Raw genomic sequence first — 16,353 nt, 5'->3', positions numbered from 1 at the left:
TTAATGTGCAGCAGGTCTTTAATGAAGGAAAGATCACTTACTAAAACATATTCTCCCTTAGGGATCTGAGGATGTACTCTGAGAGGAAACCTACCTTCTAAAGATTTTTTCACTTTTGTGTCTCGGTTACTCTCTAAATATTTTTAGAAAATGAAATTCTATACTCCTATCAAGTTGTTGATTGGGTGACAACTTGTATGCTGTAATAGTGAAAAAGAAATGATAGAGAACTTCCCCCTTCTTTCTGCCATGGGCGTAAAACCCAAAGAATATTGCCAAGAAATGCTCAGCTTCAGTACTCTGCTCCTATTTCTGAGGAGCTTTAATGTTTTGTTTCCTTGGAGACTCAAATGCTCAGGTGTGTTCTTATTCCCTGCTTTGGTCTTGGCAAGATTTGTTGCCATTTTTTACTATTTATATGTAGCTTTTTCAAATGGTTCCTCTTTCTTCAGAATGTCTTCTGTTTTAATTTCAATGGAGTAGCGGACGTGATTACACTATACTTATCAAATTTATACCAAATCTATCAGGTATCACATCTAGCTTGTTTGTAGTACAGGCTTTTGATCTGTGACTCTTCACTACTACCATAAGCACGTTCTGCCCACCCCAATAGCTACCAGGAGACTGAGCTTGTCAGTTCTTTACAGGAGCAGATTTGCTCAGGATAGAATTTGTTACAAGTAACTATCTCATAACAGATAGTAGCTTTTGTGGGCTCAGCCCACTTTAGATGACAAATGTGGAACAAGAGGCACAGAGGTTGAATTATAAAGCAGAAAGGGGGGGGGAGAAGAAAAGATGACCTGTCAATTAAAGTGTCTGTGCTAAATGAGGCTAATAGAGTAGGCTGCAACCCGATACTTAGCTTTTGATGCCATGTAGGTGTTGAATATAACGGAACGCTGATACATTTGCAGGAGGCTTCAAAGGAAGTCCTCTGAGAACCATTTTCTCCTCCTAAAGTGCTTCAAGGGATTTTTGGATTCATTTGAGGATTGAATGCAGCTAATTTAAATGGGCATGGTAGAGCCACAGAATTACAGGGTTACGTTTCCTTTTTGTGTAACATTTTTCATAAAAATGTCAAAGTACTTCACAAACACTAATGCCATCCAGTGTTTTGATACTAAATGTATTATCCTTACTTGACACATGGGGAAACAAACAACCAGTGACTTGTCCACACACATTTTGGGTTCTTCTAGCACAGTGGTAGGGAACCTATGGCCTAAGGCCTCCATGTGGCTTGCTGGGGCACCACCTGCGGCATGTAGACCCCCGATTACTTCCCCATGCGTCTTGTTCACTGGGGCACTGGAGCCCTGCACTTTTCACCTCCCTGCTAGCGCATTCAGAGGAGGCACAAATCACCTAATGCAGGCATGTCCAAAGTCCGGCCCGCGGGCCAATTGTGGCCCCTGTTCCGGTTTAATAAGGCCCCACAGGTAATTTGGCAATATCTATCTTTTAAGGCCCCCAACGAATCCATATGTATTGAGATGAACACATTGTAAAATCTCAGTTAATGTCAGTTGGTCTAAATCAGTTATAAATATATTTGGACACAACATGTATACTTGGTGTTATGTTCCTGTTCATATTTTTTGAACTTAAAAGTTGACAGACAACCTTTATTACCAATAATATGTAATGTACTTTACAATGTTCCTGACATATATTTCAGCTTCCTGGATTTTTTTTTCATCTGGCCTTCAGATATGAAAGGCAGAGTGATTTAACACCTGTTTAGATTTGTCATCCATGTGACGAAATGAAAAGTATGCCGTTTGCAATAAACTTTGCATAAAATAGTTAATTTGCATTTAATTTTAATGGTTCAAAGAATGTCAGGCAAAATGGTCGGCCCTCACGCATGTTCACTTCATCAAATCTGGCCCTCTTTGAAAAAAGTTTGGACTCCCCTGACCTAATGCATGTGTTGCATTCCTGTTCCTCCCCCTTCTTCCTCCCCATTCCTTGTGGAATGCCACAAATCAGCTGTTAGCAGAGTTCCGTCTCTGTGAGGGAGGGGGAGGAGCAGGTAAGTGCAGGGCTCCAGTGCCTTAGTGCATGAAAGGCGCATGGAAGAGGGTGGCCACACAGGGGGCTCCACAGGTGGAACCCCCCCAGTGTTATGCTCCTGCAGCCCACTGAGGTGGAGGGGAAAGGATGTAAAGCAAAAGCTTTATCAGATAGTCATTTGACTAGTCAACCCCCCCGCCTCCCTGACTAGTCAACCCCCCCGCCTCCCTTGCTGCCTCTATCACTGTGGTCACCAACCAGTCGATCGCTAGGTGTTCGCTGCCCCCCACTCCCAAGAAGAAGCCCCTGCTGATGTTACCTCCAGTGACAATGGAGGTTGTGCTGGCTTCCTCGGTGGTAGAGAGTGGGAAGTCCTGCAGCTGCGTGCCACATCCGGGGTTTCAGGAAGTTGTGCAGGCTGTTCCTCCCTCCCACAAACAGCTGGCGCATTTCCTGAAACATCAGGTCTGTCGCACACCAGCAACTTCCTTCCCCCTGCTGCCTTCGTACATGGAAGGAGGGGGAGTAGGAATCCCGGAACCTGCCAGCTCCAAATGCTCAGGAAGCGTGTGGCTGCTGTGGGGAGCAGAGAAGCAGAGTGCACACGCTTCCTGAGCATTTGGAGCTGGTGCAGTCTCAGGACTCCTACCACCCTGCCCCTGTGCAGGAAGGCAGCAGGGGGAAGGAAGTCGGTGGTGCACAACAGACCTGGTTGTTCAGGAAACGCGTTGGCTGTTTGGGGAGGGGGAAGTAGCGCACGTGCTTCCTGAGACCCGGGCCTGGCACGCAGCTGCATGATTTCCCCCCGTCCCCCGTCCCTCGGTACTGGCCCCAGCTCTGTCTGTCCCCTCCCCCTAGCCAGGACACACACCCCTCCCCCAACAAATACCCTGCCCCAGCCCCTATCAGCACGTTGACCCCTGTTCCAGCCCCCACAAGCACCCTGCCCCCACAGCACAGTTGAGGCCACACACATCCAGTCCAAACTCCTGCACCCTCACATCCACAAGCCTGTGGCTTGTTCAACACCCCGACCCTCCACCTGACCCCAACACTCCCCAGCCTGGAGCCCCCTCCCTGAGCCTGCATCCAAATTCCCTCTCAAAGCTTGTACATCTTACCCCTTTCCACACCCAGATCCCTCATTCCCACCCAAAAGCCCGCACCGCCTGTCTCCTCAACCCAGTAAGAGTGTATAAGGGCTGGGGATAGCAAGTACTGGGAAACAGACGGCAGGTCCTGAAGGAAGAGGTGGGGTCTTGGGGAAGAGATAGGGTGGGTCTTGACTTGTCCTGACATTTTAAAAAGTGATCTTGGGTGTAAAAAGGTTGGAGACCACTGCTCTGTCAGAGGCATCAAAGCGGGAGGGCACAGGGATACTTCAAAGGGGCAGGCCTTGGCTCAGCTGTGTGGCGCTGCCCCTTTGAAATGTGGAGGCGACTGAGAAGGCCTTAGGCCAGATTTACTCTTCTGCAGCTGCAGGGTTAGTGGATTTTGTGTGTCGTTCCCCCTCTCCCACCCCCAAGGCTCTAGGGTAGGGCCAAAAATGAGGGGTTAAGTATGTGGGACATGGCTGCCGGGGAACGGGATAGGGATGGGTGTGGGATCCGGGTGAGAGGAGGTGGGGTGTAGGACTGTGAGGTCTGCCCGGGGGCAGGCTGCCTAGCAAGGGGGCAGGAAGCTCACAGCTGAGGGAGGGAAGAATTCTGGCTGGCGGTGGGAGGGATTCTGGCCAGGCAGGCAGGGGGAGATTCTGGGAAGGGCACGGGGGTGTTTGGGCTGGGGGTAGAGAGGATTTTGGCTAGGGGGCTTGGGGCAAGAGGGATTCTGGCCAGGGAGCTGGGGGTAGCAAGGATTTTGGGCAGGGTCTGTCTGGCAGAATGAGTGAGGAGGTAGAGGGCACTTGTTTTCATACCGTGAGTGTCAGGGCTTTCATACTCTAGAAGTTTCCGGGCAGGATGTGCAGGGGAAGCCTCCAGGGAAGTGCTTCCCAGAGGGACGAAAAAGGGCAGTGCATATGGAGCCTTTTTAGCTGCTTGTTTCCACATGTGGAGGGAAGGAAAAGAGCAGTGCAGAGGGGCACTTTTTGCTCTGCTGGTTCCTTGCACACTGAGTCCGGCAGGGAGCCTGGGGGTTTTCTTCTCCCCTCCCCCCGCCCAAGGAAGCCGGCGCTGATGCTCCAGCCTTGCAGGGGGCCGTAAGGATGTAGTACCAGCATAGGCTCCCCATGCGGGAGGACAGACAAGAGGGGGCTCTGATTCCTTAGAGAGCCATGTTGTCACCCCTGAACTAAGGGCTGAGGTTTTTAAGATGCCTGTGCTATTGGAAAGTGCCCCATATCCGATCTCTTAAATCCGTATAATAGTCTCCCCCCTCCTCCTCAAATACTCCAGCTAGCATCTTGCACACTCTGGATTCTGCAGATATTTAGGACCATTTCGGAACAGTACTGACACACAAGTAAATATCTTACTTTAAAATAGAGCATATAAATACCGCCATGCTTTGGAGGACAGGTATTTAACCAAGACAGTCATGCTCTGGGTGTCCTCAAATCTCCCAAGTGCCAGAAGCTGGGATTGGATGACAAATCACTCAAAATTGCCCTGGTTTAGTTCATTCCCACTGAAGAGTCCGACGTAGCTCCAGTCAAAAGATAAGATACTGTGCTAGAAGGACCATTGGTCTCCTCTGGTGTGGGTCCAACATGTAGAGCAGTGGTCCCCAACCTTTTGGGGCTGCCGGACACCCAGGGGCAGGGCGGCTCACGCGCCGGGCGTCCAGGGACGTGCATGTGCTGCATGCCCAGGGCAGAGGCCAGCCCCATATGAGCCGTGCGCCTGAGACCAGCACTGTGCATGTGCCACGTGCCCCGGGGCGGGGCTGCTCATGGGCCACGTGCCTGGCACCGCACATTCGTTGTGCACCAGGGGCGGGGCCAGCCCAGATCATTTGGCAGGCACAAATAAATGCCCCGGCGGGCGCCCGCAGACACTGCGTTGGGGACCACTGTTCTGTTTGCTGCGTATCTCTTCCATGTTGCACTAATCCACTGTCCCATCTTCAGATAGGTTGAATGTCATCTGATAGTGAGATCCTTTTGTGCACTGTAGATGAGGTTTCTAGTTTTTTAAAGTAATTGTGATGGCACTCCTCCTTAGCACCTTCCCTGGGAGCAGCAGTGAGTTTGGTGAAGTAAGGAAAGACAAACTGCTGACCATTCTGGTGAAGCCGGGAAATGCCTGATCTGGTGGCTCTGGTCTCTTCGGGTACATCTATACGGCAGTTAAACACCTGTAGCTGGCTCATGCTTGCTGTGGAATTGCTACATAGATAGCACAAGCTCAGGCTGGAGCCTGTTCTCTGGAACCCTGTTGGCAGGAGGATCCCAGAACCTGAGCCCTGATAGCCCAACAAATTTTAATCCTGTAGCCTGAGGCCCATGAGCTTGAGCAGCTGACCCATGCCATCCATGGCCTTGCTGCAGGACTCTTACCCTAATTGGGATGTACCCTGAAAGGGGAAAGGTTTCTTTTATAAGCATCTCGGCAAATATTTCCCAACAGACTGTGGATCTGTTCTTAAATAATGTTGATCTTTCAGTAGAAGAGGGGACTTCTACATTTAGAAGTGGTGTCAGGAGACAGACAACTCCCTTGTTGAGAATCCAAAGAATGGATATAGCCTTTCTTCCTTTGCACCTGTTTTCAGATACCCTACTTCTTAAACTGTGTTTTGACTTGCACACATCTATGTGCAGGAGAGATGTTTTTCTGGGAGTGCCGAACTCCTCCTGTTTTGGAGCACCTATTAAAAAATGCGCGGGTGCCTAGCATCCGCCATCAGCCCCCCTTCAGCACCTCGTACCTGCTGGCAGCCCCCTCCTGATTGCTGTGAAAAGCTGTTCTGTGGTGTGCAGGCGGCATTGGGGAAGTAGAGCAGGGATGAGATGAGGCTGGCCATAGTTAAGGTGGAGCTGTGAGAACCCCCAGGCATATGAGAGTTTGTGCAGATGATGAATAGCTATGAGAGAGGGGATACCATTAATCAGTGGCGGGGCTGGAGCAATCCCCACCCCTGTTTAAGCAGTTAACTAGTTAAACATAATGTTTAACCAATTAACTGATGGGATTTTAAATCTCTAGTGTGAGATCGCAGAATAAACTAAAAACCTTTATGCTTGTGTGTGCGCAAATTTGTAGCAAAGGACAAATTCAAGGTTACTTGGCCAAATATATTTATTTTGTGAATCAAGTGAAAGATTTTCACACTCAAAATTAACGTATTTGTGCTTAGTTTTTAAGGTAGTCAGAGCATACCCTTTTGGGCTTTTGGACCACCATGTAAATGTCAGACGTGAGCTAATGCAGCCATTTTTGTTAAATTGCAAGTCTTGAATCTGGGTGTTTATTTCATTTCACATGTATTTGCTGATCCCAAACACCTGGGTGTTGAGATTTTTCTAAGTAGACTAGGAGATTTGGGCATGCCTTTGGGTAAAATTACTGGAAGGTTCATTAGACTGACTAGAATATCTCCATTTGATTCTAGGTCATTAGGCAGAAAATTCGCCTCAACAAACTTTATGAAAGTAGTTGTTACACTGGATCAAGTCTAGCATTGGATGATTACCAACTCAGAGTATAGTGATTTAGGTTTAACGTGCTTTAATATTCGCTAATGCAGAAATTACCTCCCCCCCTCCCAAAAAAAAACCCCAAACAGCAAACTGTTCCATGTTGAAAGTCTGTAACTAAGGTTTTGACCAACACCAAAAAATAAATTGAGTTTGTGGTTACATCGGGGTGGGCAATAATTTTTGAAGGGGGGGGCACTTCACAAATTTTGGAAGTGGCTCTCTGGCTGACCTGGAAGGGGTGGGGTCTCGGATGGAAGGGGCAGGTTGAGAGCTACACTACTGGGAGCTTTGCTTGCTCTGGGTTATTCCCTCCCCACCCCCAATTTCTGGCCAATGGAAGAGACTTGGAGCAGATGGGAGGGTGCTGGGGGCTAGCCTCCTTCCAGAGTTGTCTGGGATGGAGGCTTAGAATTCACGTGACGCAGTCCCTGGCCCCACTGTTAACCTGTAGCCTGGCAGCTGACTGGCAGGCACAAAGCCCTTTGAACAGAAGCAGTTAAAAGGGCTCATGCCTCCTGGGCAGCTCCCAAGCAATGGGCCAGTGGAACTGAGAGCTGTGAGCCCTTTCAATTGCTTCTATTGAAAGGGCTCACGTGTCTCTGGCTTTCTAGCAAGGCACTAGCAGCACTGAAGCTGATTAAAGGGCTCTCGTTCCCCATGGCTGCCAGGCAACACGATGCCAAACAGACACGGGGAAAGGCACTACCCATCTAAATAGAAGCAATTAAAAGGGCTCGTAGCCTTGGTGCCCCTCGTTCCTTGCTAGGGAGCCAGAGACGCATGAGCCCATTCAACTGTTTCTATTAAAAGGGCTCACACCTTCCCTGGGGCTGTTAGGCAAGGCACAGGAAAGACGCAAGACCTTTAAATAGAAGCTGTTAAAAAGACTTGCGAGTCCCTGGCTCCCAGGTAACATGCTAGGGGGCAGGACCTGGAACTGCCTTGCAGGCCGGATCAAAGCCCTAGGCAAGCCGCATCCAGTCTGCTGAGAGGTTTTTGCCTACCCCTGGGTTAGATGTACATCAGAACACAACATACTCAGTGTGGCCCAAGCTTTACCTGGTTTTGTGGGCTTCTGGGCTTTTTTCCTATTTTTAAGCACTTTTGCTTAAATAGGAAACGTTGTCTTAGCTGTGACTGAGTTGCCCTGAATATAGTTTCTGGGTGTACCTTGCATTTGAACATTTATTTTCATCTAAACTGTGAAACTGCCTTGATAAAGCTGACACAATGGAGTGAGTTAGCTCTCACCTCTTCTGGCATAAGCAGAAAATGTCTAGGCAACCCCCAATAGTCATGGAAAATGTTCATGGCAGCAAATAACCAGGCTTCTGAAGCTTTTGGCAACCAGGAATAGCTTCTTTCATGTGATGAGAGCCAGGTTAGGAATTGGTTGATCATAAAATGTTCAAACATCATCATGTTTGTAGTTTTCTTCCCAGGTATCTAAGAAACTTGTCAATGACATGGAATCTGCAGAGCAGAGCAAACATGTTTTTTAAATGTACGTTCATCTTAACCTATGGGTTTTGGCTAGCATATTTCACTGTTCAGTTTCTCCTATCTTCTGTTCTGAATTCCAAGAATAAAACTAGAGGCTTTTTATTAGAGCAGGTCTCCTAAGGTGCCTATTAGTCTGAACTGGATCACTAAGATTGTTGTAACAGCATACAGATTCTTAATGGGGTCAGTTAAGTGCATTCTTGAAGATTATAATGCTAGTCAACTCTTGAGTTTGAAGGTCAAATATGTATCTGAATTACTGTTGATAGAAACTTCTTGTTTTCCAGTGGGTGAGTTTGTAAGTGACGTCCTACTGGTTCCAGAGAAATGCAGATTCTTCCACAAGGAACGAATGGATGTATGTGAAAGCCATCAACACTGGCGCACTGTGGCCAAAGAGGTAATGAGGTTCATGTGATGGTAACAGTACCCAGATAAAGATGTTCTTAATAGGGGTCTCCTTTATTGTTGCATCTAACCATTTGAACTGTTATCACAGCATTTCTGGGAGATATGAAAGTGTTGTTATCCCCACTTTACAGATCTGGAACCTAGGCACACTGGTTAAACTTCTGGACTCTCCTTGGCTTTCAGTGAGCCATACGCTCCCGTGTGTTGTCACTTGAAGGTTTTGATCCTGAGTCACTTGCTCTCGTTCACACTCCTGGTCTTTGGTAGACCTGAGAAATTAACTCTAGTTTCCCAGCCTAACAGTCAAACACTGGACTATCCTTCCTCCCACAGACCAGAGTGGTGGTGGTGACATTATTTCATAGTTGTAGTACTCCAACTTCCTTAGATGGAAGATCACATTGCACAAAATGGAGCTTAGAATTTAGTGCCCATTTCCAAGTAATGTGGAAATGCTAGTTTCTGTACATGTCTCCACTTTACAGGCATCTTCCACTCTCCCAGAATGAATGGCGTGCCATCTTTCTGTTCGGCTAATTTGATTTGGCAAGAGTGTTGTAAATTCTGTGCACGCTCAGCTGATGATGAATAGATGGCAATATAGAATCATAGAGCTGGAAGAGACCTCAGGAGGTCATCAAGTCCAGCTCTCTGCCCAAGGCAGGACCAATCCCAACAAAATCAATCCAGCCAGGGCTTTGTCAAGCCGAGTCTTAAACACCTCTAGGGATGGAGACTCCACTACTTCCCTAGGTAACCCATTCCAGTGCTTCACCACCCTCCTGCGGAAATAGTTTTTCCTAATATGCAACCTAGACTTCTCCCACTGTAACTTGAGACCATTGCTCCTTGTTCTGCCATCCGTCACTACTGTGAATAGCCTTTCTCCATCTTTTTTGGAACCTCCATTCAGGAAATTGAAGGCTGCTATCAAATTCCTCAGCAGCTCCCCACAGGTCATGCGCACCAGCCCCCTTTATCATTTTGGTCACCCTCCGCTGGCCCCCTCCAATGCATCCACATCCTTTTATAGTAGGGGCTCAGAACTGGACACAATACTCCAGATTGGCCTCACCAGAGCTGAATAAAGGGGAATAATCACTTATCTGGATCTGTTGGCAATGCTTCTCCTAATGCACCCTACCATGCCATTAGCCTTCTTGGCTACAAGGGCACACTGTTGACTCATACCCAGCTTCTCTTCCACTGCAATCCCCAGGTCCTTTTCTGCAGAACTGCTACTTAGCCATTCGGTCCTCAGCCTGTAACAATACTTGGGATTCTTCCGTCCCATGTGCAGGACTCTGCACTTGTCCTCTTTGAACCTCATCAGATTTCTTTTGGCCCGATCCTCTAATCTGTCCAGGTCACTCTGGACCCTATCTCTGCCCTCCAGCATATCTACCTCTCCCCCTAGCTTAGTGTCACTGCAAACTTGCTGAGGGTTCAATCCATCCCCTCGTCCAGATCATTAATAAAGAACCATAGAATACTAGGACTGAAAGGGACCTCGAGAGGTCATCGAGTCCAGTCCCCTGCCCTCGTGGCAGGACCAAATACTGTCTAGACCATCTCTGATAGACATTTATCTAACCTACTCTAAATATCTCCAGAGATGGGGAATCTCCCTGGGCAATTTATTCCAGTGTTTGACTATCCTGACAGTTAGGAACTTTTTCCTAATATCCAACCTAAACCTCCCTTGCTGCAGTTGAAGCCCATTGCTTCTTGTTCTATCCTCAGAGGCCAAGATGAACAAGTTTTCTCCCTCCTCCTTATGACACCCTTTTAGATACCTGAAAACGGGTATCATGTCCCCCTTCAGTCTTCTCTTTTCTAAACTAAACAAATCCAGTTCTTTCAGCCTTCCTTCATACGTCATGTTCTCTAGACCATTAAACATTCTTGTTGCTCTTCTCTGGACTCTCTCCAGTTTCTCCATATCTTTCTTGAAATACGGTGCCCAGAACTGGACACAATACCCCATCTGAGGCCTAACCAGCGCAGAGTAGAGTGGAAGAATGACTTCTCGTGTCGTGCTCGCAACACACCTGTTAATACATCCCAGAATCATGTTTGCTTTCTTTTTAATAGCATCACACTGCTGACTCATATTCAGCTTGTGGTCCACTACAACCCCTAGGTCCCTTTCTGCCGTACTCCTTCCTAGACCGTCGCTTCCCATTCTGTGTGTGTGAAACTGATTGTTCCTTCCTAAGTGGAGCACTTTACATTTGTCTTTATTAAACTTCATCCTGTTTACCTCAGTCCATTTCTCCAATTTGTGCAGATCATTTTGAATTATCACCCTATCCTCCAGAGCAGTCGCAACCCCTCCCAGCTTGGTATCATCTGCAAACTTAATAAGCGTACTTTCTATGCCAATATCTAAATTGTTGATGAAGATATTGAACAGAGCCGGTCCCAAAACAGACCCCTGAGGAACCCCATTTGTTATACCTTTCCAGCAGGATTGTGAACCATTAATAAATACTCTGAGTACGGTTATCCAGCCAGTTATGCACCCACCTTATAGTAGCCCCATTTAAGTTGTATTTGCCTAGTTTATTGATAAGAATATCATGCGAGACTATATCAAACACCTTACTAAAGTCTAGGTATACCACATCCACCACTTCTCCCTTATCCACAAGACTCATTACCCTATCAAAGAAAGCTGTCAGATTGGTTTGACATGATTTATTCTTTACAAATCCATGCTGGCTGTTCCCTATCACCCTGCCACCTTCCAAGTATTTACAGATGATTTCCTTAATTACTTGCTCCATTATTTTTCCTGGCACAGAAGTTAAACTAACTGGTCTGTAGTTTCCTGGGTTGTTCTTATTTCCCTTTTTATAGACGGGCACTATATTTTCCCTTTTCCAGTCTTCTGGAATCTCTCCTGTCTGCCATGATTTTCCAAAGATGATAGAGGAGGTATCTGAGCCTCTAGCTATCAGCTCCTTGAGTATTCTAGGATGCATTTCATCAGGCCCTGGTGACTTGGAGGAACCTAACTTTTGTAAGTGATTTTGAACTTGTTCTTTTTTTAAAATTTTATCTTCTAAACCTACCCCCTTCTCACTAGCATTCACTATGTTAGGCATTCCTTCGGTGAAGACTGAAACAAAGAAGTCATTAAGCATCTCTGCCATTTCCAAGTTTCCTGGTACTGTTTCTCCCTCCTCACTGACCAGTGGGGCTACCCTGTCCTTGGTCTTCCTCTTGCTTCTAATGTATTTATAAAAAGTCTTCTTGTTTCCCTTTATTCCCGTAGCTAGTTTGAGCTCATTTTGTGCCTTTGCCTTTCTAATCTTGCCCCTGCATTCCTGTGCTGTTTACCTATATTCATCCTTTGTAATTTGTCCTACTTTTCCATTTTTTATATGACTCCTTTTTTATTTTTAGATCATGCAAGATCTTGTGGTTAAGCCAAGGGGGTCTTTTGCCATATTTTCTATCTTTCCGACGCAGCGGAATACCTTGCTTTTGGGCTTTTAATAATGTCCCTTTGAAAAACTGCCAACTCTCCTCAGTTGTTTTTCCCCTCAGACTTGATTCCCATGGGACCTTACCTATCAGCTCTCTGAGCTTACCAAAATCCGCCTTCCCAAAATCCATTGTCTCTATTTTGCTGTTCTCCCTTCTACCCTTCCTTAGAATTGTGAAGTCTATGATTTCATTATCACTTTCACCAAAGCAGCCTTCAACTTTCAAATTCTCAACTAGTTCCTCCCTATTTGTTAGGATCAAATCTAGAATAGCTTCCTCCTTGGTAGCTTTTTCAACCGTCTGAAATAAAAAGTTGTCTCCAATGCAGTCCAAGAACTTATTGGATAGTCTGTTTTCCCCCTGTTATTTTCCCAACATATATCTGGATAGTTGAAGTCCCCCATCACCACCAAATCTTGGGCTTTGGATGATATTGTTAGTTGTTTAAAAAATGCCTTATCCACTTCTTCCACCTTGGTAGGTGGCCTATAGTAGACTTCTAGCATGACATCACCGTTGTTTTTAGCCTAACCCAGAGACTCTCAATACTTCGTCTCCTATGTCCATCTCCACCTCACTCCAAGTGTGTTAATTTTAATATATAAGGTGATGACACCTCCTTTTTTTCCTTGTCTATCCTTCCTGAGCAAGCTGTACCCTTCTATACAAATATTCCGTGTGTATTATCCCAAGTTTCTGTGATGCCAACAATGTCATAATTGTACTTATTTATTAGCACTTCCAGTTCTTCCTGCTTATTAGCCATACTTCTCGCATTTGTATATAGGCATCTAAGATACTGATTTGACCTTGCCTCCCAGTTTTGCCCTGACCCTCCTCTCTCTCTGCCATTAGAGCTCACGCTCCCTCCCATTTCTGACCCATCTCCCAGGTCTCCATGTTCTCCATTTACTTGTGGGCTTTGCTTACCTGTCCCTGTCGAACCTAGTTTAAAGCCCTCCTCACTAGGTTAGCCAGTCTGTGTCCAAACAGGGTCTTCCCCCTCCTCGAAAGGTGAACGCCATCTCTGCCCAGCAGTCCTTCCTGGAATAGCATCCTGTGGTTGAGGAAGCCAACACCATCCTCGCAGCCAGGCATTCACCTCCAGGATGCACCTGTCTCTGCCCGGGCACCTACCTTCAACAGGAAGGATAGAAGAGAATGCCACCTGCGCTCCAAACTCCTTCACCCGTACTCCCAGAGCCCTGTAGTCACTCTTGATCCGCTCTGTGTCACACACCTCAGTATCATTTGTGCCCACATGGATGAGTAGGATGGGGTAGTATTTAGAGGGCCGGATAATTCTCGACAATGCTTCCGTAACATCTCGGATATGGGCCCCCGGCAGACAGCATACCTCCCGAGATGAAATGTCAGGGTGACAGATGGGCGCCTCCCTTCCCCTCAGAAGAGAGTCTCCGACTACCACTACCCTAGGTTTCCTATTCGCAGTGGGGGCAGCAGACCTCCCAGCCTTGGGGGTACAAGGCTTCTCCTCCTCCATTGTAGCGGGTGATTCCTTATTTCCTGTATCAAGATGCTGAACAAAACCGGTCCTAGAACAGATCTTTTGGGTGCTCCGCTATAAACCCACCGCCAACCTGACATTGAGCCGTTGATTACTACCCGTTGGGCCTGACAGTTTAGCCAGCTTTCTATCCATCTTACAGACCATTTATCCAATCCATATTCCCTTAACTTGCTGGCAAGACTGTTGTGGAAGACAGTATCAAAAGCTTTGCTAAAGTCAAGGTATATCACATCCACTGACTTTCCCAACTAGATCTACAATACAGAGCATTTACTCATGAGACTGTAATTTGGTCCTGGTCTTGGTCTTAGTGAAGGTATGGCTGAATTGTGTCAGCTTTGGAGCAATAAAGTTTATTTCCATTTTTTCCAAAGCTTTCAGGGAGCAAAACTATTTTAAGGAATCTTTTGTATTTAACCACCATTTGCCTACTAAGTGGTGGTTCCCAGTGAGTTAAATCCTTTGACTTCAACATGCCCTTGACAGGTTCACCCAGATAAGCTAGATTCATTCTCCTAGCCATACTTCAGAAAGCAAAGGGAAGTACAAAAGAGCTCCAATGTCCATGATAATGCTTTCTTTATTTCACTCCTTGGTCAGTCTGTAAAACCATATACATACTCATTTTCAAATAAATGTGCAACTCAAGTGCCTAAATTCTGTTTGTATTTGGCTTTATAATTAATAGTCCAGTTTCCAGCCACAATATGTTAAAATAAGTTCCACCAAGTACACTTTTATGCTTTTACTGTTTTCTAAAGAGAGAGCTAATGAGATAATCAGGAAAAAAGAGGGGACCCAATTCTTGCTCTGAAGTGCCACCTCCCTGACAACAACCTATTTCTGTTCTTTTCCCCTTAAGGCCAGGTCTTCACTGGTGGAGAAATATGATTTGAGAACTGCAATTCCAGCTACAAGAATTGCATAGCTGGAGTCAGCGTACCTTCAGTTGAAGTTCTGCAGCAGCCCCACTGTGTGAGGGTGACAGGAGAAACTCTCCTGTCAACTTCCCTCACTTCTCACTACACTGTGGAGTACAGAGATAGATGGGGGTGACCTTATTGTTTGATCTAGCGAGCCCTTACTAGGGTTGCCAGAGGATAAGCCCAGGCATATCAATTAACCGCTAACAGTTAAATATAGGCTTCCAGCCTCGTGCTGCAGATGTGTCTCATCGTAACTGCTTAGTTTGTCAGCAGTTACACGGTTACCCAATTACCCACTTTTAACATTCCTGTCCTTACTAGGCCCTGTCCTTACTAAACTGAACCTCAGAAGATAAATCTCAAGAATATAAATCTTTGTCTAAATATAGACAATGCCTAAGGGTCTGTCTACATCACAAAATCCAACAAACCACCCTGCCCCCATACACAGAGCAGGCCCACGTCCATTGACATGGGCTTATACCATGGGGCTTGTCTGCTCCTGAGCTCCAGCCTGAGTGCAAAAAGGCATCCACTCCACTGTTTCTAGCCCACAGCACAAGCCTCAGTCAGTTGACCTGGATTCTGAGATTCGTTGCTGTGATTTGGTTTTTGTGATGTCACTTACCCTCAGTGTAATTATCTATAAGAACAGAGCACCCTCTGTGAGTAGATACAGATGTTCATTTTGATGGAAATATGGGCTCAGAGACAAAGGTGTTAAAATGGTCTTGTTTCTGTCCAGGATTCAGCTATTTAAAACAAGGTTCAGAGGTTTTGGTATGGAGAACTCAGCTTGCTTAGTCCCATGGCATGTGTGCTATAACATTTGTATAACCTATTGTTAAAATAAAGAACAAATAGTTAAGGTTTTTGAGAAGTGAGGTATGACATAAGACTTTCATTTTCCTTTAGCTGGGGAGTCTTTAGGAGGAAACTCCCTTCTGTTAACTGTCTCTCTTTGGGAGAAGAGACATTGTTAGTTGAAATGGTCTGTTACTGTTCCTGTTTGGCCTTTCTTCCTACAGGTTGTACCTCTCAAATCCAAGATTCTCTTGTCCAGCAACATCCGTGGTCCGGCATTACCATGGATGTTCCTGGATATAAGAGACCCAGGTGAGGAGGGCTAGCAGCTGGGAGCCTGGTGCAACCCTGTGAGTCTGCTAGCTGTGGGGCCGCAGTAGCCTGGGCGGAGCACGATTGGGACTGTTGGCTGCCCAGCAGTGGGGCTGGGACTGCAGCAGCCCGAGGGGGAAAGCCTGACCCGGCCACATCAACCTGAGTAGGCGGCAGGACTACAGCAGCCCAAGTGGTGGTGGCAGCAGCAACGTGATTGGGGTTTCCTGCCGCCTGGCAGCAGGGCCAGAGCTGTGGCCCAGCAGCCCAGGAGGAGAAACCAGCCACGGTAGCCCAGCAAAATCAGTATGGCCGAGGTTGGGGCTGTGCAACCCAGTTGAACGTGTCATTCCGGCTCTGGAGCTGAAGCTGTACAGCCAGCAGCAGAGCTGAAGGAGCCAGCAGTGCGGAGGGGCAGTGGGCTGAGGGGCTGGTATTGAGGGACCTCCCAATGTCTGGCAAATTCCTTCCTCCTGGGACCAGTCAGGTCCTGAGGGTGCTGGATGAAAAAGGTCCAACCTGTACAAGATGAGAGACAGATGAAGGGAGAGAACATTAGGCAAAATGCTTCTTCTCTTTTAGTGTTCACTTTTACCCTCAACCTTATTGATGGAAATAAACAGGCATGGGTTGATCTTATTAGCCACTCTGAGACATGGCCAACTTGTACCAGCCTCAGGCTGCTTAGGGAACTCCTTTTAGTTGCC

The 16,353-nt window shown here is 46.8% G+C and overlaps 1 protein-coding gene across 4 annotated transcripts in view; it reads left to right on the top strand.

The window, feature by feature from the left end:
• The window catches only part of LOC142824482 (amyloid beta precursor like protein 2-like), a 120,807-nt gene that overhangs the window by 80,085 nt on the left and 24,369 nt on the right, over positions 1 to 16,353 (top strand). For all 4 annotated transcript variants that reach the window (XM_075916497.1, XM_075916496.1, XM_075916495.1 and 1 more), the window contains exon 4: positions 8,455 to 8,567. In XM_075916497.1, the coding sequence (XP_075772612.1) occupies positions 8,455 to 8,567 (113 nt within the window). The remainder of the gene's footprint in view (positions 1 to 8,454; positions 8,568 to 16,353) is intronic.

The sequence above is a fragment of the Pelodiscus sinensis genome, unplaced genomic scaffold (assembly GCF_049634645.1).
Source record: "Pelodiscus sinensis isolate JC-2024 unplaced genomic scaffold, ASM4963464v1 ctg35, whole genome shotgun sequence".
In the NCBI taxonomy this organism is placed as follows: domain Eukaryota; kingdom Metazoa; phylum Chordata; order Testudines; family Trionychidae; genus Pelodiscus; species Pelodiscus sinensis.
The sequence above is the reverse complement of the archived record's forward strand: the minus strand, read 5'-3'. Positions and strand labels throughout refer to the sequence as shown.